The sequence below is a fragment of the Heterocephalus glaber genome, unplaced genomic scaffold (assembly GCF_053883595.1).
Source record: "Heterocephalus glaber isolate CG9 unplaced genomic scaffold, H.glaber_assembly_v1.0 deba00001447, whole genome shotgun sequence".
Lineage (NCBI taxonomy): Eukaryota > Metazoa > Chordata > Mammalia > Rodentia > Bathyergidae > Heterocephalus > Heterocephalus glaber.
In genome coordinates this window covers 6,159,749-6,184,444 of record NW_028258299.1, presented here as the reverse complement: position 1 = coordinate 6,184,444, position 24,696 = coordinate 6,159,749, and the positions used below count along the sequence as shown (strand labels likewise).

At 44.9% G+C, this 24,696-nt stretch overlaps 1 protein-coding gene across 7 annotated transcripts in view; it reads right to left on the bottom strand.

The window, feature by feature from the left end:
• Ube4b (ubiquitination factor E4B) overlaps nucleotides 1–24,696 on the bottom strand; it is a 113,090-nt gene that overhangs the window by 11,574 nt on the left and 76,820 nt on the right. For all 7 annotated transcript variants that reach the window (XR_015452485.1, XM_087214454.1, XM_087214452.1 and 4 more), the window contains 7 exons: nucleotides 21,658–21,796; nucleotides 13,963–14,062; nucleotides 12,606–12,733; nucleotides 11,458–11,556; nucleotides 9,512–9,747; nucleotides 5,361–5,487; nucleotides 3,570–3,714 (listed from right to left, as the gene is read on the bottom strand). Coding sequence is in view for 6 of the 7 variants with exons in the window: in XM_087214454.1 (XP_087070580.1) it covers nucleotides 3,570–3,714; nucleotides 5,361–5,487; nucleotides 9,512–9,747; nucleotides 11,458–11,556; nucleotides 12,606–12,733; nucleotides 13,963–14,062; nucleotides 21,658–21,796 (974 nt within the window). In the remaining variant the exon portion in view is untranslated. The remainder of the gene's footprint in view (nucleotides 1–3,569; nucleotides 3,715–5,360; nucleotides 5,488–9,511; nucleotides 9,748–11,457; nucleotides 11,557–12,605; nucleotides 12,734–13,962; nucleotides 14,063–21,657; nucleotides 21,797–24,696) is intronic.

Genomic DNA, 24,696 nt, shown 5'->3' with positions numbered 1-24,696 from the left:
GCCGAGCCCCCTCCCTGTGGTCTCTCCATCCTCCCTTCGGGACCACACAGGTGATTCCACAGGCCTGGCTGCCTGCAGGTAGGAGCCTGGATTCCATCGGTGAGACTGCTCACTACACAAACAGCCCGACAACGTGAGAGCTCCAGCAGGTCAGGGGGAAGGAGTGAGGTTGGGGCCAGCCTCAATGGGAGATGACGTATGAGAAGGCTTCCGAGGGACTGAGCCAGCCAGCCCAAAAAGAAGGGGGACACAGCACTGCACACAGAGACAAAGAGGCTGGGGTGGCTGGGAGGTGTGGAGGGGCGGGCATGGGCAGGAGAGGCACTGAGGGCCAGACCCTGAGTGCCTGGGGGCAGGGGGAGCCCTGCGGGCCTCTGAATGCAGGGCACCGAGAATATTTTGACAGTGTCCCTCTGGCAGGGACACAGGCAAGAGTGGGGGCTGCAGATGGGAATGGGGCTGTGGCAGCAATGCAGGCAAGACTTGGTGGAAAGAGGAGATTATACATGTAAAATGTGTTCCTTTGTGCTTTTCTTTTCTTATGGTGTTAGGATGGAACCCAAGGCATGCTAGGTAAGGGCTCTACCACGAAGCTACAGCCCAGCCTGCTATTGTAAAATAGAGCCGCGAGGTCCTCACTCAAGAGAGAGGTACAAGAGTAAGGACAGTGCCACAGTATTGAGTGTGAGTGGCTGGCTGGGCACACTCTGGGCAGAGCTCGAAGACAGCATCTAGGGTTCCTTAGGGACAGGCATCAGATCACCCAGTGGCAAGGCAAGCCAGCACTGGTTAGAGAGGTCTGGAGCCAGGCCAGGTGAGCGGAATACTGTGGACTCTTTAAAAAACAGGTAAATTTAGGGCCAAGTGTGGTGGTGTATGCCCATAATCCCAGCACTCTGGGAAGCTGAGGCAGGAAGCCCAGCTTAGGCGATTTAGAAAGATCTTGTCTCAAAAAGAGAAGGGATAGCCGGGGATTTAGCTCAGTGGTTTCGCCACCTGCTGCACAAGTGCAAGGACCTGAGTTCGATCCCTCATAGCCCCAAAAAAGGAAAGGATGCAGCTCATTGTGAATACCATGGATTCCATCCTTAGTACCATAAAAACAAACAAACACAAATTTAAAGCCACAGAATAGTTATCCTCTGGCGTTGCTATTCACCTGGGGCTTCGGGTTATGCACATTTCTGGCTCATGATGGCTGAGGTAGGAGGTTAGGTCCCTGGCGTAAAATGAGCAGGAACCAGAGGTGCTACATATCCTGCAGTGGAGGGACAGTTTGTCACCAGAAAGGGTTCACAATCTTCAAAATCTACTACGCTTAAAATTACAACTAGTACCCTGGCTGAGAACAGCCGAGCCAGGGAAAAAGGCTGAGTGCTGGAGGCTGTCTGGGTTCAGAGGTTGGGAACAAGAGCAGGAAGAGCCGGGGAGGCGGGAGGAGGAAGAATGCCATCCAAAATAACAACTGCCAGGGACTCTGCGCCTTTCTATGTCCATTAAGAGACAAATCGATGGCATTTGTTGTCTCATGCCAAATGCTATTAAGCAGTGACTGTGAACAAGAGTCTGTTACAGACCTGGAGGCCAGCATCTGCACAGGCTGTCTTTGCTAAGCAGAGGCAGGAAGTGGGGGCTGCATAGGGAGGAGGAAGGCGAGGATGTGCAGCCACACTGGCTGGGGCAGCCACCGCCGAGAGAGGATCTGCATCAGTCCTCGCTCCTCACAGAATGGGTAGAGGTCTAACACTGTGTAGGACAGAAATGTCTCATGGCAAAGGAAACCGAGCTACACACACCAAGCACCTGGATGGCTGGAGCTAACACTACCCATTCATCTCCCCACTCTAGTAGCTCCTGCAAGGCAGGTGTTCTCTCTGGTTTCCGCATCGAGGTGGTGTCAGTTCTCAGGCCCAGGTCACCTTAGACACCAGAGCTGTGGTGCTTGCAACTACGCCTCTCCTGATTCCCCCTGGAGACAGTCCCCATCCACTGGCATCTACTGACTGCACAGGAGACGGACTTAGCAGAGCTCAGCGCTACCCTGGGAGACCTGGGCACCAGGGCATGGGGCATCAAGGCTTCCTCAACCCTGGGGAGCCGTGGAGCCGTGGGAGGACTCTGTGCCCTGGTGGTAAAACAGCTGAGGGTGTCCATGGAAACGAGTATGAGGGCAGTGTGTGTGGATGCCAGGGGTACCAGCATGGTGCCAGAAAAGACTGCTACACTACAATGCAATCAGGGGCTCAAGGAGTGTGTGGGCATGGGAGCAGGGGAGAGCCAGCATTCTGGACCCGGGACAGAGCCCTCTGTATGGTTTAAGTTCGTAGTGCAACACAAAGTTGTGGAGCAAGACGTAAAATTCTTATGAAAGCTGCAGGTAACCTAGAATGAAAACCTTCCCTAAACACACTGCCATAGCCTATATTTATGATACTCTTTCTTAAGTTTTAATCTGCTTTGTTTGTTTTTCTGAGAAAGGGTCGCACTATGTAGTTCAGACTGGCCCTGAACTGGTGGTGATCCTGCTGCCTCAGCCTCAAGTGCTGGGGTTACAGGCGTGCACCACCGTGCCAAGCTATGATACTTCTTGGCTCCACAGTATTAGCACTCCTGCTGTGCCTTCGCGGGGAGGATGCATGCAGGGTAAGAACCTCTTTGGAAGGCAGTTCGGACTCGGAACCACTCCATCGCTCAAGCCCCCAGCAGCTGACAAGAGCCCAGTAAGCATCTAAGGCTATCATCATGTCAGGGAGGGAGCAGACTGTCACCAGCACAACATGAATTTTTCATGGAATCCAGGCCTCTTGTCTGTTAATAACTGAATGTAAAACCCAATGTCAATGGAAAGAGAAAGCCCAACCAGAACCCTGAGTGATTCAGAGTTGCCTAGGGAAGAGTGTAGGAGCAAATCAGATTGTCCCTAGCAGACAGAAGTCTGGAGATTTATTTCCAAGTTACTTTCTTTTTTTAAATTTTTATTTTTTGGTACCGGGGATCGAACTCGGGACCTTGAGCTTGGGCAGCAGGCTGCGGAAACACTGAGCTAAATCCCAGGCCCGCAATTTTTTTTTGGTACCAGGGATCGAAGTCAGGACCTTGTGCTTTCAAGGCAGGCAGCGGAACCTGAGCTAAATCCCCGGCCCTCAGGATGCTTTTTTTTTCTTTTTTTTGGTACTAGGCATTGAACTTGGGTCCTTACACTTGTGCAGCAGGCGGCGAAACCACTGAGCTAAATCCCCAGCCCCCTCAGGATGCATTTTGAAAGGCTTCTCAGCTCACTGCTTAGCTTCAGATAAAATACTTCAGAAAGTTTACTCCTGGGGCGGGAGGCAGCTCAGTGGTAGCACACGCACTAGCCCAGAATTCACAAGGCCACGGGTTTGGTCCCCAACACCAAAAAAGCAGTTTCTCCTAGTCCCAACCTGAGATTTCATTTTATGGAGGCCCACAGGTAGGAAAGTCTGGCACAGTAAGATCCAGTGCCCCTGGACAGACCTGCAGATGCAGCCCCGAGCCAAAGCTCCACCTGTGTCCCTGCGGAGCAGTGTAGACCCTGATTCCGTCCTCACCCTCGGCAGCTGGTCCCACTGTTCTTTGTTCTTCATCTCTTCTTGCACCTCGTGGATCCGCTTCAGCGACTCCAGACTTTCGTCGAGCAAGAATGTTGTGTCGTTTATCAACATGTTTATATAGCGAACAAACTGCTTCCCAGAACTGGAAAGGAAAGAGAGGGTGCTGGTCACACGTCCAGCAGGTCCCTGAGAAAGCCAGCCTTCCTGGGCACCACCCACACCCTCCGCAGGCCCGTTGGTGCTACCCAGGCCCCTCAGAGCCCAAGGCCTACAGCGTCGCTTGGTTCTGTTCTCTCACATTAACCGAGGTAAGCTTGTCTAGCAGTGCGCTGGAGCCTCTTGGGGCTCCTGGCAAGCAACTGCTAAACACTCCAAAGTCTGTGAGTCTGTGAGCAGATTCCTTTAGCAGCTTAAATTGGCAACAGGGGCCACATTCACACCATGGACATTTCTCCCTCTTGAGAGCAGGTTTCCCAGCACACCCCTGGCTCATTCCTTCAGTGCTTCTAAGCAGAGACACTCTTCAGGTTGAAAAGGAAATACGCCTACACTCACCATGAAGCAAGGAAAGCAGAAACAATCCCCCGTCTTAGCAGACAAGAGAACTATGAAGTCACTCCTCAGCACAAAGAAAGACACTGAGGGAAACCTGGAACCTAGAATATTGAAAAAGGAGGATATGAACTCATTTTGCAGAGCCTGTAGCTTCCAGTCTAAGATGGCGTTCTGCAGACTGTTATCATGAAGGGACTTGCTGAACTGAAGCTGCTGGGGCTGCCTGGTGGACTCTGAAGAGCAGCTCTGTTCCTGGACCTACGACCATGGAATCAGGGAGGGAAGCCCAGGCCAGGCAAAGAGAGGTCTCTGGGAACAAGAGTGAGAGGCCTGGGCCCAGGATGGCCGGAGTAGAGGGCACACATTTTCAAAGGACATGGTGCAGCTCAGGCCTCGGGTCTGCTTGCTCTTTACACTCATGCTAGGCTTCTGGTGGAACATAACTCTGGGCCTAAGAGAAGGTCTAGAAATGGAAATTATCTTGGTTTAGGCTGCAGAAAGCCAGCTGGCAAATGGGTGTTCCACTAGTAATAGAGATAGTATTGACTAGTAACAAAGGTAACACCAGTTCTCAAGATTTGATCAAAGACCTAATGGGATATAAAAGATCCAAGTCGATGGGATAAAATTTCTTCTGAAGAATAATTCAGGAGTTCAACATCTCTCATCTTTCCCTCTTTCTCCCATCTTTTTCTGAAGCACTGACAGATAACAGGACTGCTGTTCAGGTTTGAAGAGTCACTGAGATCTCACCCAGGGTTATGGGAAGTCTTTAACCAGGACTGAGGGACCTGGTTACAAGCAATGCCCTACAAGTAATGATTCTTCAGATGACAGCCCTAACCTAACTGCTTCTCCATCTAACTTGATTCCTAACTCAGGAAGTTTAATTCTCAAGAGCACTGTAAGATTTCATTCAGTCCTTCTGACGACTCTGTTTAACAGTGTAATCAGAGAAACACCGAGAAACACTTAACATGCACATATTTTCAGAATCTTTTTTTATGCAACCCACCTTAAAGTATGTGACAAATGTAGAGCTCAGCCACATCATGCAAGTGTAGACATTTCGATAACCGGGCCCCAATTTCGCAATACCTTGTGGTAAACTTGCTGGAGGCTGAGACCAAGCAAACAGTAAACAGGAACCCAGTGGGGAAAGTTTTTAAGCTGCATCCTACCTGTGATTTGCAAGACAGGAAGCTGTGATAGACAGGAGGGCCCAGTACTCACTTGAACTCCTCCATGAAAGTGCCATGGTGAGCTATATTTTGCCAAAGGCTTTTAAAGATGGTGCTGATGTGATAGCGAATGGTAAACTTGTCATAGAACTCGCTGGTGGCTCCAGTATGCTCAACATCTATGGAAGAAAGACAGAGACTAAGGGACAGGCAGTTATCACTACGCCAATGTATGCTGCAATACCAGCAATCTGGTAAATTTGCACCTGTATCTGGTGAAGAGAGGAGGCAGGAGAGAAATTATGAGCTGGTTTTGAAGACAAAACGGTTTCACAATAAAGGTGTGGCAATGATTCAACACTGAGAAGCAGGGGCCGGGGACTCACCGGCACCACTAGAACAGCGTCAACTCAAGAGGAATGAAAGCTGACTCAACACAGCTGGCTGGGCAAGTGCAAGGTCCTGATCCCCCGGTATAAAAAAACCAGAAAAACACACCTGGCCATCAGGAGGTAGCACTTCAAATGCACAGCCCTGTGTAGGAAGGAAGCTGAGGGGAATTTTATCGAAGGATATGGACCTATTAAGTAAGCATGGCATCCTAAAGACTTGTGTATCATGCATACTTTCCAGGTGTTCTAAAGCACAGAAAAGTACAGTGAATCCCCCATGTACCTGCTGCTCATTTATCAATTATCAACATCCCTGCACCTAGTAAAATGAAACAAAAATCAAATTTGGTTATGCCAATGGAAAATAGCTTAAGCATGAAAAATTCCAGAGTTCATGATATTTATTTATTTACTTATTTATTTATGAGACAGTCTCCCTATTCAGGCTGGCCTTGAACTCACTGTGTAGCCCCAGGCTGTCCTCAACTTGCAGTGATCGTCCTGCCTCAGCCTCTCAAGTGCTGGAATTGGAGGTGCGCCTCACTCTGCCCAGCAATGACAAATTTTAAAAAGAGGAAGAATTGGCAGGTATAGATAGCTGAGGTTTAAGAAAGAACTAAACACATAAGTTAAAATAAGTAACTATCTTGAATTTATCAAGTTGGCACATTAAGGAAATGTCAGGACAGCAGAGGTGAGGATTTGGGGAATAGGCACACCACCACAGGCAGAATGAATGGCAACACAGACGCTTAGGTCAATTTAACAAGTCGTGGCGAGGCCATCAGCATGCCTGTCCCTGCAACCTGCCAATTCCACTCAAGAAAATGCAGCAAGCATGTTCCAAGACTCTTTCTCACAGACACTCAACAAAGTCCTATTGTATGGCTGTTTGTAAGTCCCCTCCCCAGAGTCCTCCTCCACGCTGTGTCCCCGGGTTCACCGGCCCTGCAGCCGGTGGAAGGACCATCATCTAACACGAGCCCGCTCTAACACTGTTGCACCATTCGGATCAGTGCTGGGCAGGAAGGGCTGGACACGAATTTGCTTTTCCCGTGTCTTGCTAGTCCTTGGAGCTCTTCCTCAAGGGTCATGGTGCTGTGTGACAAGGTAGAGCACTCTTATTCTGAAACCTGATTTTATTTTTGAGACAAGAACTAGAAGCTCAGCGTTTCCTAAGCTGTCACACTCTGGCCAAGGGGAGAATGACGCACACATCGATCTTGTATGGGGACTCTGCTTCTGGTCTGGCAGACAGACACACTCCAGCTGGCTGCTCCTCTGCAGATCTGCACAGAGGCTGCCAGTCTCTTGGGGGAGCGTCCGGGAGCCCCGACTCTGCAGGGCCCTCTCAGGGGGCCCGTCACTGCAGAAGAAAGCAGTGTGGGCCAGCGCACTTGTGCTGGAGCCCAACTGCAGGCTTTGCTGCCACCTGCCTGCTCTCGACCTTCACCAAGCTTCCTGACCTTTCTAAACTCCAGTTTCCCCATTGGTAAAGGGAGGTATTTATAGAGCCCGTCTCTGGGACCTCGGTGGATTAAGTGGAAGGATCAGTGAGTATTGGATGAGTGAGGCTATTATTAGGACAGTGTCATCTGTGTGACTCCAGGGTGGTATCATCCAGGCTGGAGGGCACACGGCTGCACAGCGAAGGGGACAGAGAACAATACCCACTCACCAGCCCGGTCCCACACACACAGACACAGGACTGAGGCACCAGATGCTAAATCCACTCCCTTTGCTTGTTTGTACTACAAAAATAACTGCTTCAATTATGTCTTTCCTTTTCTCCTTTGGTGATACTGGAGAGTGAAGCCAGGGCCTTTGCACTGAACTACAACCCAGACCTTTTTCTATTTTTTATTTTGAGGCTGGGTTTCACTCAGTTGCCCAAGCTGGGCTTGAACTTACAATCTTCCTGCCTCCACCTACCAGAGTGCTGAGATTCTAGGTGGCACCACTACAGCTGTTTGCTTACTTTTTGTTACTTAACCACTTAATATAAATAACATTATTTTTCAAGGATCATATAGGTTACTGTATAAACTATAACATTTAATTTATCCACAATAGAAATATAGGTTGTTTTAAAAATATTTTCACTACACTGTATTCAAAATAATGTTATAGTGAAAGAATGGCTGCTATCAAGAAATCAACCAATAACAAATGCTGAAGGGGCTGTGGGGGAAAAAGAACCCTTCTCCACTGCTGATGGGAGTGCAGACTGATGCAACCACTGTGGAAATCAGGGCAGCGACTTCTCAAGAAACTAAAACTAGAGGTTCCATTCGACCCAGTTATTCCTCTTCTTGGTATCTTCCCGAAAGAATTAAAATAATCCTACCACAATGATATATGCACACCCATGTTTACAGCAGCACAGTTTGTAATAGCTAAAACTTGCAAACAGCCCAAATGCCCATCAACTGGTGACTGGATAAAGATGTAGTCTTTTTCTATACAATGGAGTACTACTCTGCCATAAAGAAGGATGAGCTTCAGACATTTATAGCTAAATGGATGGACCTTGAGACCATATTCTTTAAATGAAATGAATGGAAAACACGTGTTTAAATACCACATTGTTTCTCTGGTGTGAGAAATCGAAAGTGGAAATAAGGACTGAAATATATAATGGATGTTGGGAAATGGGAAGAAAGTGTTGAAATGGGAAGGGGAACATGGGAGGAAGGAGGGAGAAAGGAAGGAAGGGACAAGAAAAAAAGTGAAAATAGAAGGAAAAACTGGAAACAAAGCTTTTGTGCATAGGGAGAGGAGGGGATTTGGGGGGGGGATGGGATAAAACACAATTTATTGAAAAAATTAAAAATATTTAAAAAACTAATGTTGTAGGCTGGGGATTTAGCTCAGTGGTTCCACCACCTGCCTCACCAGTGGAAGGACCCGAGTTCGATTCCCAGTACCAAAAAAAAAATGTAGTGAATATCGTCATAGACAAATATGCAGACACATTTATAAGTATTTCCATGGGACAAAAGAGTGGAATTGAAATTTGCCAGTGAGAGGGCAGGCTGGTTATTCTGCTGACTCTCTGCGCCCAGCCCGCGTCTCACGCTTGGCCTGTGAGTCTTGAGTGGGGACTGTGCCTCAGACCATCAGGGTCACCAACAGAGGGCGCTGCAGCAGGGACAGACAGATGGGGACTCAGCTGACAATGGCTGTGCTCCTGGAGTCCCTCACATGCTTTCTGTCATCTTTAACAGGGATCAAAAAATAAATATACATTGAATTAATGAATGAGCAAAGATACCAGATCCAGTGGGGTCCAAGAATAAGCAAAGTTTTTTTGTTTTGTTTTCTTAAAGCAGGGTCTCGATATGTAGCCCAGGCTGGCCTTGAACTTCACAGCAATTCTCCTGCCTCAGCCTCCCAAGTGCTTGTATTACAGGTGTATGCCACCATGCTTGGCCAAGAAAAAGCATTTTTAACAAGTATACTATTTTACTCACACTTTGGAAACTCAGAATTATGGGACAGTTACAAAAGTAATGCCCTAAGTTCAAAGTGAAAACAAACCAGGTAATTCATTCAGATAAAAACATCCACTTAGGCTACTGACAGCAAAGTGAACCTGCTACATCATTAGAGATGGGAATGTGGGATAGGCAATAAAATATTTCAGAGGCTCAGGGGGAAAATAACCCAGAGCACATGTTCTGGGGGCGGTGGGTGACACACTCCTAAGTGGACATCAGGCCATCAGGTAACAGGTTAGTATCGCCGCCCACCGGCTTCCATGACTCTGCCCAAACATGCAACGTGCCACACGGCACACCCCGGAACCCACCTGTGTAGAACTTCATCAGGGAAGGTACCAGCAATTTGGTGGAGAGTGGGTGGTTCTCAATCATTTCGAAAAACTTCTGGGTTCGAGGCTGAACAGCAGGGTTGGTCATGAACATGACTTCTACGAGTTTGGCCACTAGGTACGGATTCCGGATGTAATTCTGGTTGCACAGCATCACGACAAGGAACATCACGATATCCTGAGTACAGGGCTCATAGAGCACCTGAGGCGAGTATCTGGACGGGGCGAGAGGACAAGGGAGAAGCCTCAGGACTTCCACCCGTGTGCAGGCGGAGTCACCAGGTGGGGAGGGGCCTGATGGACAGTCCAGGAGCAGAGACCCTGAGTTCCCCTCAACTTGCCCAATGTCTCTGTACACTGTAGTCAGACAGAATGATTTTATTTAATTAATTTATTTATTTTTGTTTTTTTGGAACAGGGTCTTGATATGTAGGCCAGGCCAGCCTCAAACTAGCAGTGATTGTCCTGGCTCACCTCCTGAATGGTGGGATTACAGGTGTGCGCAACCCTACCCGGTATAAGGAGGCAGAGATAAAACCAAATACAATTATTGGCTGTACCATATTACTGTATCTCAGAAAAAAAGCTATGATTAAATCGGAAAAAAACTCACAGATCATCACTGCCAAAAGTCTAAAAAAATTTTTTGATGAAGTCTTAATTTTTTAAAAGTGTTTTACATTTTAAAATTGAATGAAATGTTTCAAATAACTGGTATGTTGCAGTGTTTGGGAAAACTTTTTAAACGTATCTTATGTGGGTTCAATTCCAAGGCTAGTTTTCATTCAACAAATAAATCAGGATTTCTCATCATCCTTCACATTTCTCACTATTCAAAATGCTTGTTCACTGCTGATTTGGACTCATGCTGGGGCAGCTGTTATGACAGCAATACAATTTGCTCCATTTAATTTTGGCTCTTATTTAAAAATCATACTAACTTTGTATTTTCCTACTGTTAGCAAACATTCACAATTCGTATTTTGTGACTGTGAACTTACATCACTTTTACTTTTGAAAAGACTTCATATACCACTTTCTTCCCTAGCCAGTATGACTGCAATGATGCTATCACAGTGACAAGGAATTACAATTTGAATTCTTCCAGCCTATCATGTTTGAAAGGTACAATGTGAAATCGTCTTGCTTTGTGTTGCTGGGATCAAACCCAGGATCTCTTGCATGTCAGGTGAGTGTTCTAGCATTGAACTACACCCTCACCCTTGGAATGTGAGTTTTAGAAACCAAGTAAGAATTTTTAAAATTGGGGAAAAGAAAATCTCAAGTATCGGCTATAAGGTCAAACCATTTCTTTATATACTTTCTCCAAATCTATGATTGAGCCAAATTTTGGTATAAAATATAGATGTGCATATTTCTAGCTTTTGAGTGTTCTCTTGGGATGTTTATTAACTGTGTTTCTCAGAACACAGGCTCAACTATGAGAAATTGAACCTGACATTCACAGAATGCACCATTATCTACATGATTACTCCTGCTCTCACCTGAGGTGTTGCTGGACTGGGCCTGTGGCCATCAGCAAGTTTGCTTTTCCAGTTTTAACTCAATTAAAAACAGTATATAGGGCCAGGGATTTAGCTCAGTGGTTCCGCCGCCTGCTTCGCAAGCTCAAGGGCCCGAGTTCGATCCCCAGTACCAAAATAAATAAATACATACATACATACATTCATACAGTATATAAATGCAGCTTTGTAACACAGTTCCTAACAGCATGTACACGTGATCCACAAGAACATATTAAAGTATATGTCAGATACTGAGGCCATACTTTTAAGTGAAATAAATAGGACTCACATGTGTAAATACCGAAATTTCTCTAGTGTTAGAAACTGAAAGTGTAAATAAGGATTAAAATGATTAAAACGAATAATTGATAATTTTAAGTATATGTCAGAGGTACTTACTGTACAATAAAAAATAAAAATTCAGCAACATCTTCTACATAAAACTCCGGCAATGCTGCAAATACCTTGGGGACATCTGAACTTAAAGGCAGTGTTATGCTGTCAAAGAGAAAAAAAGCACAATTTACAAAATGAAATCATGGCGTATCACACTACAAGGAATATCATGCTACCATTAGATAAAAATCCACCTCTCATGCTATCAAACAACTATATAAAAAATATACAGGCAAAGAAACCACAACCAGGAATAAAAAGAAAATAATGAGACAGTGGGTGTGCTAGGGTGCGTGTGAAATGTTTTATCTCATCTTGATTTCTTATGAAAATTAATGCAGTTCCAGTCCCTGCTGTGCAAGTGCAAGGTGCCGAGTTTGATCCCCGGTACCAAAAAAAAAAAAAAACCCAAACAAAATAAAGTTAATGCAATAAATAAAGTGGGAAGGAAATTAAAGATTATATTTGGTCATTTTGTGTGACTCAAACTGTTAGGGCCACCACATGTTGTACAGGGTTTGGGTCAATCTCATCAATAATGGTGACCCACAGACTTCCTTTTATTATTTTTTTTTGCTTGCTTTTTTTGAGGCAAGGTTCCATTACATCGTTCAGGCTGGCCTTGAACTCTCAGCAATCCCCCTGCCTCAGACTCCCAAGTGCTGGGATCACAAGCATGAACCACCACACCCGGCCCACAGACTTCCTAATAACCAGAAAATAAATGAAACAAAACTGGCTGCCTGGAGATGTCCAGTTGATGACAAAGTGACTGCCTGAGTGTCCTTAGCTCACTCAGAATTTGCTGGGTACTCTGCTGGACCCAGGGCCTAGGAGGGCCTCATATCCTGTTGTCTCCAGCTTTGGCTTCCCATTTAATGATTTCCCTTTCCATCAAAGATTTTATAAGATTTTTTTTTAAATGCTATGTTGAAGCTTAAAAAAAAAGGCATTGGCATTTTCCTTTGACAGTTTACTAATCATGAGGGATATATTTTGATATATTTATTTCATGGGCTCTACCAACAAAGTCTGGAAAGTGAATCCTTGGTAAAGTTAGGGTTTCAGCTTTAGTTACTGACTCCAAAGAACGACCACGACAACACAGCCCAGACAACAGAGACGTGGCAAAGAGGAAAGAGCACACTCACTCGGGATATGCAGGGTCCAGGATGCGGAGCAGCAGCTGAATGAGAAGGCCATAAAAATTCAGACATCTTCTCAGGAAGCTCTCGTCAAGTAAGCCAGCGTCAGCACAGGCCTTGCACCGTACCAGTTTCTGTGGAAGTAGGTGTGGCCCCACCCATAGATTAGTCAGGAGCTGAGGCCCCGCAGCATGACTGGACAGGGAAGGGGGCCAGGAAATGGGAAGTCTAGTGCTAGAGCTTCTAGAACCTTCTAACTGGCTACAGGATGCTGGTTGTGTCAAGATCTTTCTATTTCCTGAGAAAAACAAAAGATATGCCATGCAAACCACTGAGCACAAAGTCTAGCACACACTTAGTACTCGAGGTTAGTTGTTACAGTCACATTTCAGTAACTTGGTTGGAGTGGGGTTGCCAGGGAGGCCCTCTGGGTGTCAGGATGGTTAGTGGAAAAAAGCCAGACAAATCCACACCTGAATTCTAGCACCACGGCTAATGAGCTGCCCTCAGACAGACAAAAGGCCTGTCCACCATGGAAGCGCTCTGTGCCTCGGAAGGCTGAGAATGAAACACACATGCACGCATACATGGACACAGAAATGTGACAGTTCAGAGACCCCAGAACACATCTGTGCAGGTGGTAGGGGGCTCTGGGCCCCTGGTTTATTTTGTACCTTCAAGCGTCTTCTCGATTAGCAAATGCAAAACTAAAATCTTAACCTGTACAAGAAGTCAGACAGGTGGTTTCCCCAGATCATCCTACTAGACCACAGGAAGGATGACCAGCTCACCTTCAGAACTGTCATTTAAATATAAGCGTGTAAGTGTTTTCCTTGTACAAGGTCAGCCAGTATTTGTTTTTAGCTGAGTCTTACAAGTAGGAGTATTTCCAGGTATCATTAAGTTCTGCAGAACTGATCGTTTTCAATTAGAAACAAAGAATGGGACAATGGAAAGAGATCTTTCCATTACTACAGATCCATCTTGGCAGGAACCATGGGGCCGCAGGGCCAGATGTCCAGAGCATGTGTGCGTGGTGGGCTGTGGGTCAGAGGGCAGTGGGCAGGGAGCATCTTGCATAAGGTGGGCCAAGGGCGGTGACATGAAGCCGAGGGTGAGAAAACCCAGGAAGAATTCATGCTGTCATTGTATAAGCATGTGCAGATTCTGTGCTGAGATTTAAATAATTATACAGAGGCGCACTCGAGGTATCAACAAGTTTCAACATGTCCTGTTTTATCTTGAGGGAAAGGGAGAATGAAGAAAAAAATCAGGACACTAAACTACTCACTCCAGGCATATTCTGGAAGAAAAATTATTGCTACAAGGCCGATCCATAATGATTCTAATGAGCTTCACAAACCTTAAGCTGAGTTTTACAGCGCTTCAGCATCTCGCGGTGTCTAGTTGCCAGGGGGGAATCTTTCCACTGGCTTTCATTATTTTTCAGATCTTCCACAGTTCTGAAATCAAAGACTAACAGTTAAATGAAAGAAAACACCCAGCTCTGCCTTATCTATTCATTTCAACCATTTCACTGACTCTCTGACCTGTTTCCACACAGAAGTATCTTCAAAATCAAAGGATATCTTACAACCAAAGGCAAGTTATGATTTAATTGGCAGCACTTTTTTCTTATTGGTTCCTAAAATGATGATGTGTCTTAAAATTGTTAATGTTGGATTTGATGACATATAATTGTCTCTTTTTAAAAGAAAGTACATTGTTCCCTTATTTTCCTGAGAGAGGAAAAGGAAGTCTCGTAATTGAGGTCACTATGCCTACGGGGTTATCAAAGCAAAAGGCTGTGGTATTAAGGGCCCCTCCTCATCTTCAGTCTTCACAATTGTTCTTTGCTGAGATGATCTCCGTGGCTTTGTTCCTGATTGCTCTGGGGATGTGATCAAATGTCACCTGTCAGCGAGGGAATGTCTTTCCCGGTCACCAAACATGCTGCACACTTTAGAGACTGGTTCATTAACATGATTTCACCCCCTCTTCTAGTGACTGTGTGGAAAATGAGAGGGTGCCAAATCCCTGAACACTTCACTCCCCAGAAGGTGTGTCACCTTTCTGCACAGCCTAGCTGTCACCGAGGAGGCAGAGTGATGAGACAGTCACATCATTTTTCTAGGAGCACAGGGGTAGAGGGGTTCTGGCTGTGGCAGAGGCTCCACAGTTAGGCTCAGGCCTGAAGCAGCTTCAAAATACCTCCATGAGTCTCCTTTCCCAGCCATTCCGATGATTCAGCATCCCTAACACTGCCCTTTAATGATCATCCCCTTTCTGATCATCCCACATACTTGGGACTCTTGCCCACAACTGACACGGGAATGTGGCAGCTGGAATAATCGCCCTGGAAAGATGTCTCATCTTAGTTGCTGGATGGAACCTGGGGGTCGTGACTGAGGGACTTGGTACTGTGATGAAGGGCACAAATGTTGATGTGGAGAGACTATCCTAGATTATTTGGGTGCCCAATGTCATCACACAGGTCCTGCTGAGAGAAAGAGGGAGAGATGGCAATGCGACAACAGAAGCAGAGGTCAGAGAGAAGAGGAGGTTTGGAGATGAGATGCCACTGGCTTTAACACGGTGGGAGGGGGCTACAAGCCAAGGAGAGCAGGCGAGGAGACATGTGCTCCCCACAGGGCCTCGAAGAGGGTTGGAGATGTGATTCAGAACTTCTGAGTGACACAACTATAAGATGACAGTGTGCTGGTTTAAGTCACTGAGGTTTTTATTTTGTATTGATTTCTTTTTGTGCTGGGGCTGGAACCCAGGGCCTTGTACATGCTAAACACGTGCTCTACTGCTGAGCCACATGCCAGCCCCTCAGTCACTAAGGTGGTAGTGATTTGCTACAGACCCACAGGACTCTAACACCATGACCTACAGTGCCTGGCAAGATGACAGCTAAGAGAAAAATGGACTGCTGCAGCCAGGTCTATAACAAGGCTGGTCTGAAAGTGGTGAAGACCCAGTAATTATGAGATGGAACCCTGGTAGTCCAGGGCTCTGCATGAACTTGCCTGGGATAAAGAGACAGAGTGGCTACTTCTAACTATGCTGGAAAACTTACAACAAGAAAATGACAGACTCAAGGTTTCCACTTCTTACCTCCTAGAAAACCTGATGAACCTGGGAGTTTCTAAGGCAGAGTCGGGGCCTACAACTTATCAGATATAACACAGGTGAAATTCATAACCTTCCTGGGTCTCCTGAGAGGTGACATGGAGACTGGGTTCCCAAGAGTTCAAGTGCAGGAGTCTGGGAAATGTGATCGCTCCAAGTCCCCAGGTCCCTCAATGTGCTGAGCCCACCTCTCTGCTGTAATGACCTCAGCTGAGGCAGTCACCTTGCAGGGTGACACCAGCTCCTTTAGGACCATCACCCTCCACCACCTCCAGGACCACAACCAGGCAGATCAAGGGCTGCCCTGGGGACGCATTATGGAAGCAGACACTTGAAGGAAAAAATATGGGCAGATTTGCTAAAATGGTATATGAGTCTTCTATTGCAGCTGTAACAAATTATAAGAAACAATACAATTATTATCTTAGTGCTCTCATGGTCAGAAGTCTAAAATGAAGCCAGACTTGGTGGTGGAGGTCTATAATCCTAGCCTCCTAGAAGGCTGAGGCAGGAGGATCCAGGTTCAAGGACAACATGGGCAACCTAGTGAGACACACTTAGTGAAACTTGTGTCTCAAAATTTGAAAAAATAGCAATTAATAATTAAAAAAACAAAACAGCTGGGGACATAGCTCAGTGTGAGGGTCCAAGGTTCAATACTCAGTACCAAAAATAGAAAAAAAGGGGCCGGAGATTTATCTCAGTGGTTTCGCCGCCTGCTGCGCAAACGCAAGGACCTGAGTTTGATTTCCGGCACCAAAAAAAAAGAAAGAAAAAAGAAAAAAACGGGTCTAAAATGGATCAGCAGAGATGGATGCTTCTAGAGGTGTGTCTGGAGGGGGTAGATGTTTCTTTACCTTTTCCGGCTCCCAAGGTGACCTGCATCCCTTAGCTTAGAACCCAAATCACTCTGGCTCCTGCTTCCTTACAAAAAGTCCTGTGATGGCACTGGGTGTGGGGGGGCACTCAGATGATCCAGGATACTCTCCCTGTCAAGATTCTCACTGTAGTACCTTAACCACTTATGGCGACATCGGCACAGGATCTGGGGACCAGTATGTGAGCATCGTTGGGCTGCTGTTATTCCACCCACCACCTACATTGTGAGAAATGTGGGCATCTGTGTAGGGTCACAGGTGGGAAGAGACTCCAGGGTGCTTCACAGGGAAGAGGGAAATGCGACCACATTTCTCTGCTGGGCTCCCCTGACTGTCAGGATCACACCCACATGAGCCTCTGGACCCGACATGATCCTGAGACTTGGATGAGGCTCTGTGTGCCCAGCTGGCCCGGTGAGACCTGGACCTGACAGTCACCTAGGCTGGAAGAAGCTGAGTTTCACCTTGGTAAGACCCACAGGAAGGAACTAAAAAGTTCAGGAGCTTGGAATGGGCGTGCAGACTTATGTGTGATTTGCTCAGAAAAGCTGCCTGCTGATGCACACAGGACACGCCCAGCCGTGTCCTAGATGTCACTCGTGCTATCAACTCTGAAACACCTGGGTGTGGGGCACACACCATCTCTGCAAGGCACAGCAGCGCTGACCCGTCTGGGCTGGGAGGGCAGGCGACAGGTGGGGACCCTGGAATGGGCCAGCCAGGGGCCAGGGGCAACAGGATCTCAGCAGGGCCGGCCACCCTAAGATAGTGGACATGAATCCAAACCACAGCTTGAAATTTATGTAAGCCTCTCGAGATCACTGGGTTTATATGCTGATAAAAAGCGCTAAAAAGGGCAGAGATAGGAAAACTTGAAAAACAAGTTAACACTTAGTCAAAATGGCACAGCTGGACACCACAATCAACAACAGCAAGAGCACATTCTTTTCAGGTCCATGAAGGTAAATGTCAGGAAAATCTCAATAAACTTCAAAGAACACAAAATGCACAGAACAAGATTAAAACTAGACCTATATCTCTCACCATGCACTAAACTAAAATGGAAATGGATTAAAGATCTAAATATTAAAATAGAAACGCTGAATCAGCTGGAACAGAGGTTAGGTAGAACTCTTGAAGACATTGCTGTAGGAAAAGATTTTATGAACAAAACCTCAGTTGCCCTTGAACTAGCACAAAGAATCAACAAGTGGGATCTCTTCTTATCAAAAAGCTTCTGCACAGCAAGAGAAACCACCAGCAGTGTGAAGAGACAACCCACAATGCGGGAAAAAATCTTCACCTGCTGTTCCTCAGACAAAGGTCTACTATCTCGAATCTATAAAGAACTTTAAAAAAATCAGACCTCCCAAATTTAAAGACCCAATCCAAAAATGGGCATCTAAAATGAAAAGACATTTCTCAGACAAAGAAGTAGAAATAGCAAATAAACATATGAAAAAATATTCAACATCACTGGTCATTTGTGAGATGCAAATGAAAACAAAGTTGAGACTCCATTTCACTCCAGAAAGAATGGCTGGTATCATCAAATCAACCAATAACAAATGCTGGCGGGGCTGTGGGGAAAGAGGAACCCTGCTCCACTGCTGGTGGGAGTGTAGACTGGTGCAACCACTGTGGAAATCAGTATGGAGATACCTCAAAGAACTAGGACTGGAAGTCCCATTTGACCTAGCTATTCCCCTGCTGGGTTTCTTCCCCAAAGAATTAAAAGAATCATAACACAGTGATATATGTGCACCCATGTTCATAGCAGCACAATTTGTAATAGCTAAAACTTGGAAGCAGCCCAACTGCCCATCAACTGGAAACTGGATAAAGAAAATGTGGTTTTTACATGAAATGGAGTACTACTCAGCCATAAAAAATGAGAAATTAGAGACATTTATAGCTAAATGGATACACACTGAGGCGCTACTCTTAAGTGAAATAAATAGGACACATGTGTAAATACTGAAGTTTCTTCAGTGTGAGAAACTGAAAGTGTAAATAAAGACTAAATGAGAAAATGAAAAAATGGAAACAAAGTCTCTGTAAATAGGGAGGGATGGAGGGGTTGAAGGGAGGCCAGGGGAAGGGGGAAAAATAAGAACCAAGAGAGATTATGTAAAGGTGCAAATTTCCAATGATGAATGTCATTATATTGTATACCTAAAATGTACCAATAAAATAATATTTTAAAAAAATGCACAGAACAAATTCTCTGACCATGATGGAATTTAGCTAGAAATCAGTAAAAAAAGAGAAACAGACAAGTGCCCCAAGAATCTGCAATTTAACCAACATATCTTAAATACTCAGTAAGTTTTTAAAAAAAACAAAAAAAGCCTTGAAAACATTTTGACCTGTCAGGTGTAGTGGTGCACGCCTGTAATCCCAGCACTTGGGATTGCTGTGAGTTTGAGGCCAACCTGGGCTACACAGTGAGTTCAAGGCCCGCCTGAACTACACAGCAAGACCTTGTCTTGAAAAACCAAAAACAAAAGAAAGAAAAAGAAAATATTTTGACTTGAGTAAGATATGACATACCAAAAGTGAAGGATGAAGCTAACGTCTTACATTCACATACAAGAAAGGGCTGAAAAGGAATGGTTTAAGGATCCACCTCAAGGGCCAGGGATTTAGCTCAGTGGTGCCGCTGCCTGCCTCACAAGTGCAAGGTCCTGAGTTCAATCTCTGGTACCAAAAAAAAAAAAAGAAAGGATCCACCTCAAGAGGCAAGCTAAGAAGTGACAAAAAAGATACTTAAAAAGGAAAAGAAATCAAAAGCCAATACTAAAGATCCTACACACATTAAAATGATAAAAAAAGAAAACATTATGAACAACTTTATGCCTCTAAAATTTGAAACCACATATAATGGGAAAACAAACAAAAAAAGAAATGAAAAATCAAAATAATCTATTAATTGAACAAAACTTATAATTAAAGTATTTTCTTAGTGGAAAACCTTACCTCTGACAGTTTTATCACTGAACTGATTCATACAGTTAAAGAAGAAGTAACATAATTCATATACAATACAATGAACTCTTCTGGAGAATATTTTCAAAAGGGAACATTCCCCAGTTCCTTCTATGAGCCAAAATCTAAGAAGTTAGGCCAATCTTTCTTTTGAACAGACTCAAAAGTCCTAAAAGAATATTAGCAAATTGAATATCCAATGACATAGATATAAAAATAATATCAAAATTGAGTTTATTTCAGGAGTGAAAAATAGGTTTAATATCAGAAAATCAACTGATGCAATTCAAACACATTAAAAATCTATAATCTCAATACACACGAATTTCCTCAATATGATAGCAGAGGACATAAAAAAGCTTTCCATGCCCCACAGGACAAGACATACATCAAGGTTACAAGTAGTTCCACATCCATGGTTTCAGTTACCGAGCATCAATCACAGTCAGGACAATGAGGCATCTTGAGAGAGAGGCCACATTCACATCTCTTGACTACAGTGTAACTGACCTATATTTTGTTACTACATTAGTTTCTTACTGTAATTTATAACATAAATGTATTTATCTTGGAGTTTTTGAGCAGGGAGCCGCAATGTAGCTCAGCCAGCCCTCCCTAGCACTGGGATTGTGGTGGGCACCACCATGCCTGGCTCCAAATTATACTTTATTGTAGTATCCACGTATGGAAAAGTCATGGAATATACAGGGTTTGGTAGTATCCAGGGATTTAGGAATTGCCTGGGAGTCTCAGAACATATCCCGAGGATAAAGGGGGTACAGTATTCCCTGTATTTCTATATGACATTGTGCTAGAAATTACAGCCAATGAGCTCAAGTGTAAAAGTATCAGAATGGAGAAAAGAAAAGAAAAAAGCCTATCATTATTTACAGGCAATGTGACTGTATTTAGACAAAAAACCCTGAAAGAATCTACGGAGTAAATATAATAATTACTAAGTGATTTTACCAGTGTAAATGTGACACAGTTTGTCTCATAGCCAGAGTAGACCAAAGACTAAAACTGGTTTCTCTATTATTATCCAAATGTTCAAAAAATGTTTGCTTCCACACTGCTGTGACTTCCATTTGGCTGGAAGTGCCAGTGCATGGGAAGAAAGGCGTGGATTAAGAAACAGTGGTGGGAGCTGGTTGGGAACCGAGGCTGCTACCTGGCCACCTGGACTCTGCAGGCCACAGGATAACAGGTCCGAAGGGTGGTCACCAGTTGGCAGGAATAAATGACCTTGATCAGTGGAAAACACAATTACAGTGGACCCTTGACTTATGAACTCAACTCGTGGTGAGGTTCAGGCTCCTCTACACAGCCTTCAAAGTCTCTCTCCTGCATAATTTTAGGCCACACTTTCTTCCAGGCAAATCTGAGCCCACAATTTCTCAGGTAACCCCACACAGGAAAGGAGGTTGTCATGTACCTTCCAGAATCTTTAAAAGGGTTAAATCTGTATCTGAAACCACCTGAAAGCACAAGCAGCTGGCATTTGGGTTGTAACTCAAGACTTTGGTCATAAGTTAAAACTAAAACTCCAGTCGTGACTCGGGTTGTTTGTACATCAGGCTGGTCATAACGTGAGAGTTCACTGTACTGCTTCACAGTCTAGAGACGGGGGGGTACTCCTAAAGTGCTACCTGAAGCCGAGCTCAGTGGCATACACATGGAATTCCAGCACTCGGGGAAGCTGAGGCGGGAGGATCCAAAGTTCAAGTGCCCCCTGGGCAACTTAGTGAGACACTGCTCTAAGTAAAAACTTCAAAAATGGCTGCGAATGGATCTCTGTGGTAGGATATCCTGGCTTCAATCTCCTATTATAGCCCCCAAAATAAAAATAAAAGTACTTCCAGGTAGAGTAAAGTCAAACTCAAAGGAAAAACTTAATGAAGGCAGTGGAGAGGACCAGTGAGGGGTCAGCACTCGGGTCATGGCCAGGTGAGCACTGTGGACAACTGAGGGGCCCGGATGTGGAGGACGCCCCTGCAGCACCCCACATGCACACCCTATCCCCCCACTGGCCAGGGAGGAGCGAGCACAACACCCACCTGTTGAGCTCCCGGATGGCGCGGAGCCTGCGGATGTAGCGGCGGCAGCTGGGCAGGATGGAGAGGTGGTGCGCTTGCAGCGTGAGGAAGAAGCACTCGGTGGGGAACTTGGGCTCCGAGAATGGAGGCTGATCTCCATCTGGGAGAGAGAACACGACGCTGGATAAAATCTACTGTGGGTCTCAAACCCGGGAAAAGCTCAGTTTGGTAGGGACTTGCACTCCAGTTCTCCAGAAGTTTAAGCTCCGGCCCGCTTGAACCCCCAGTGGTTTGCTATTTAACATGCAGCGATGGAATTCAAATCAGAGCTGCCAGCAGTGAGACATAAAACTTACAGCCAGTTGGGAACAAGTTAAGGACACGCTGTAATATGACAGACTTAGCTGGTGCCATAGGAGCAACTGAATCCCTGTGAGCTCTGTTATGACCACATCTCCTGTCCCTTCTGGTTGAATATCTATGTAGATGTCCATCGGTGATCTTTGACTTTATGTGTCCTGATGCATTTTACAAAACCACTGCCATTTTTCAATACACAATTATTACTGAACTCTTAAAATGGAACTATAGTAATAAGCTGTTGATTCCACAGCCATTTCCCTGCACATTTGTTCTAATTTCTCTATTATAAATAATAGATTAAGGCTGGGCGTGGTGGTGCATGCCTGTAATCCCAACACTCGGGAGGCTGAGGCAGGAGGATCACTGTGAGTTCAAGTTCAGCCTGGGCTACATGGCCAGCTTGGACTGCACAGCAGACCTCTCAAAAAAACAAAAACAGGGCTGGGGATTTAGCTCAGTGGTTCTGCCACCTGCCTCGCGCAAGGGCAAGGTCCTGAGTTCAATCTCCAGTACCAAAAACAAAAGCAAAAAAACAAACCAAAAACAGACTACTGAATGGGAGGAGCTATATACAAAAATTACTTTCTTGCCCCCCAGCTTTGGGAATATACTTTGAAAAGTGGAATTATTAAGAATAACAGTATTACATATTTTTGTTTTGTTTTTAATTGACAGAAAATAACTATTATTTATAGGGTGTGGTGATTTATTTCAATCCAGGCATACGATGTACAATGATCAGATCAGGATAACTGGTATGTTCATTGTCTCAAGCACACTCAAAATCTTCTCTCTAGCTATCCTTTTTTTTTTTTTTCAATACTGGGGACTGAACTTAGGACCTTGTGCTTTCGAGGCAGGCATGGCGCCACTGAGCTAAATCCCTGGCCCTCTCTTGCTATCTTGAAATACACAATTAATTGCAGTTGACCACAGTTATCCTAACTCGCTAAAGAACATCAGAAGTTATTCCTCCGGTCCTTCCAAGTGTGGTGGCATGTGCCTGAGGTCTCAGCTACTTAGAGAGGACCGCTTGAGGCCAGGAGTTCCAGGACAGCCAGGACAGCCTGGGAGAACACGGTGATACCCTATCTCAAAGTCCAATCCACCAGCTGGGCAAGGTGGTGCATACCCATAATCCCAGCACCCAGGAGGCTGGGAGCAGGAAGCTCGCTGTGAGTTCGAGGCCAGGCTACATTATATAAGTGAGACTCTGTCTCAAAAAGCAAGATAAAACAGGCCCGGGGGTTTAGCTCAGTGGTTCTGCCACCTGCCTAGCAAGTGCAGGATCCAGAGTTCGATCCCTGGTACCAAAACAAAAAACAAAACAAAGAACAAGACAAAAACAAAAACAACTCCCCCCAAAAAACCTATTTAAGTAGCCTCCCCCTTTCCCTCAGTAAATTTTGTTATGAATCCCCAGAATTCACTTTAGATTAAATAAATTGATTTAGGGCTGGGGATTTAGCTCAGTGGTTCCACTGCCTGCCTTGCAAGTGCAAGGTCCCGAGTTCAGTCCCTGGTACCAAAAAAAAAAAAAATTGATTTAATGCCATCTGTTTCTTCACAAATTTACATTCTGTGCCAGTGAAAGAGAATCTTTTAGAGCTTTCAATGATACAAACAGCCCGCTGCAGCATGCGTGCCATAGGTCCGCCACCACTGTTCTATGCTACCACTTTGATTTGGGCTAATTTATAGATGTATGATAATTTGAATTTCTTTCAATTTGTACAACTCCTACAATAAGTCCCCTTTATACCCAAGTATATTTTATTTCCTGTGACACATATAGTATTGATTACATTTTTTTTCCCATGCAAAAGAAAACCGCCTGCTGTTAGAATTCAAGTTTGGCCCTTACACATTTGTAACAGTTCTATGTGCTGAATAGTGAGCCCTTACCAATATGCAATATGTATTTCCCCTTCTTTTATTTTCTATATTCATTTTTCTTCTCTATAAAAGGTATGTTTACATATTAAGACACATGCATATTATCTCTAATGGTATGTTTCTTTCCTGAAGTAACAAATTTCTGTCTTCACAGTTGGGCCAAATCCTCCATTTGGTTTTCTTTCTTTCTTTCTCTCTCTTTTTTAAAGTAAATCTTGAACCCTTGGACTCTCAGAATTTATAAGTCTACAGATGTGACTCGAGGATTACAGCGACATTCAGGGAAGCACCAGCCCAAGGCTGACTCTCCTACTCCCTGGCTGCTCCATGGTGAGCAGCTCACATCACAAGGCTGCCACAGCCCGGTTCTGGTTCACCCTATTCAACGAGTAACTTCATGATTCTGGAGAAACAAACGCCACAGGGATTTGTCTGTCCTTAAATAATGTTTTATATTTCTGAGAAGAAAAATGAGTAACTACAGGTTCCAAATAGTCACATTTTCGCCGGGGATTTAGCTCAGTGGTTCCGCCGCCTGCCTAGCAAGCACAAGGTCCAGAGTTCAATCCCTGGTATCAAAAAAAAAACCCCACAAACAAAAACAAATAGTCATATTTTCAAACTATCTGTTCATCAACGTCTATAAAATATTTCATAAGAACTGTAATTGATAACTATACAGAAAATCCATTCCTTTTTTAAAGATCCAGAACAGTATATGTCCACAGATATGTTCTATGGACCCACTTGTTTCGGTGAATCCAAACAAGAATACTTCCCTGGGTGGTTTTTTTTTTTTGG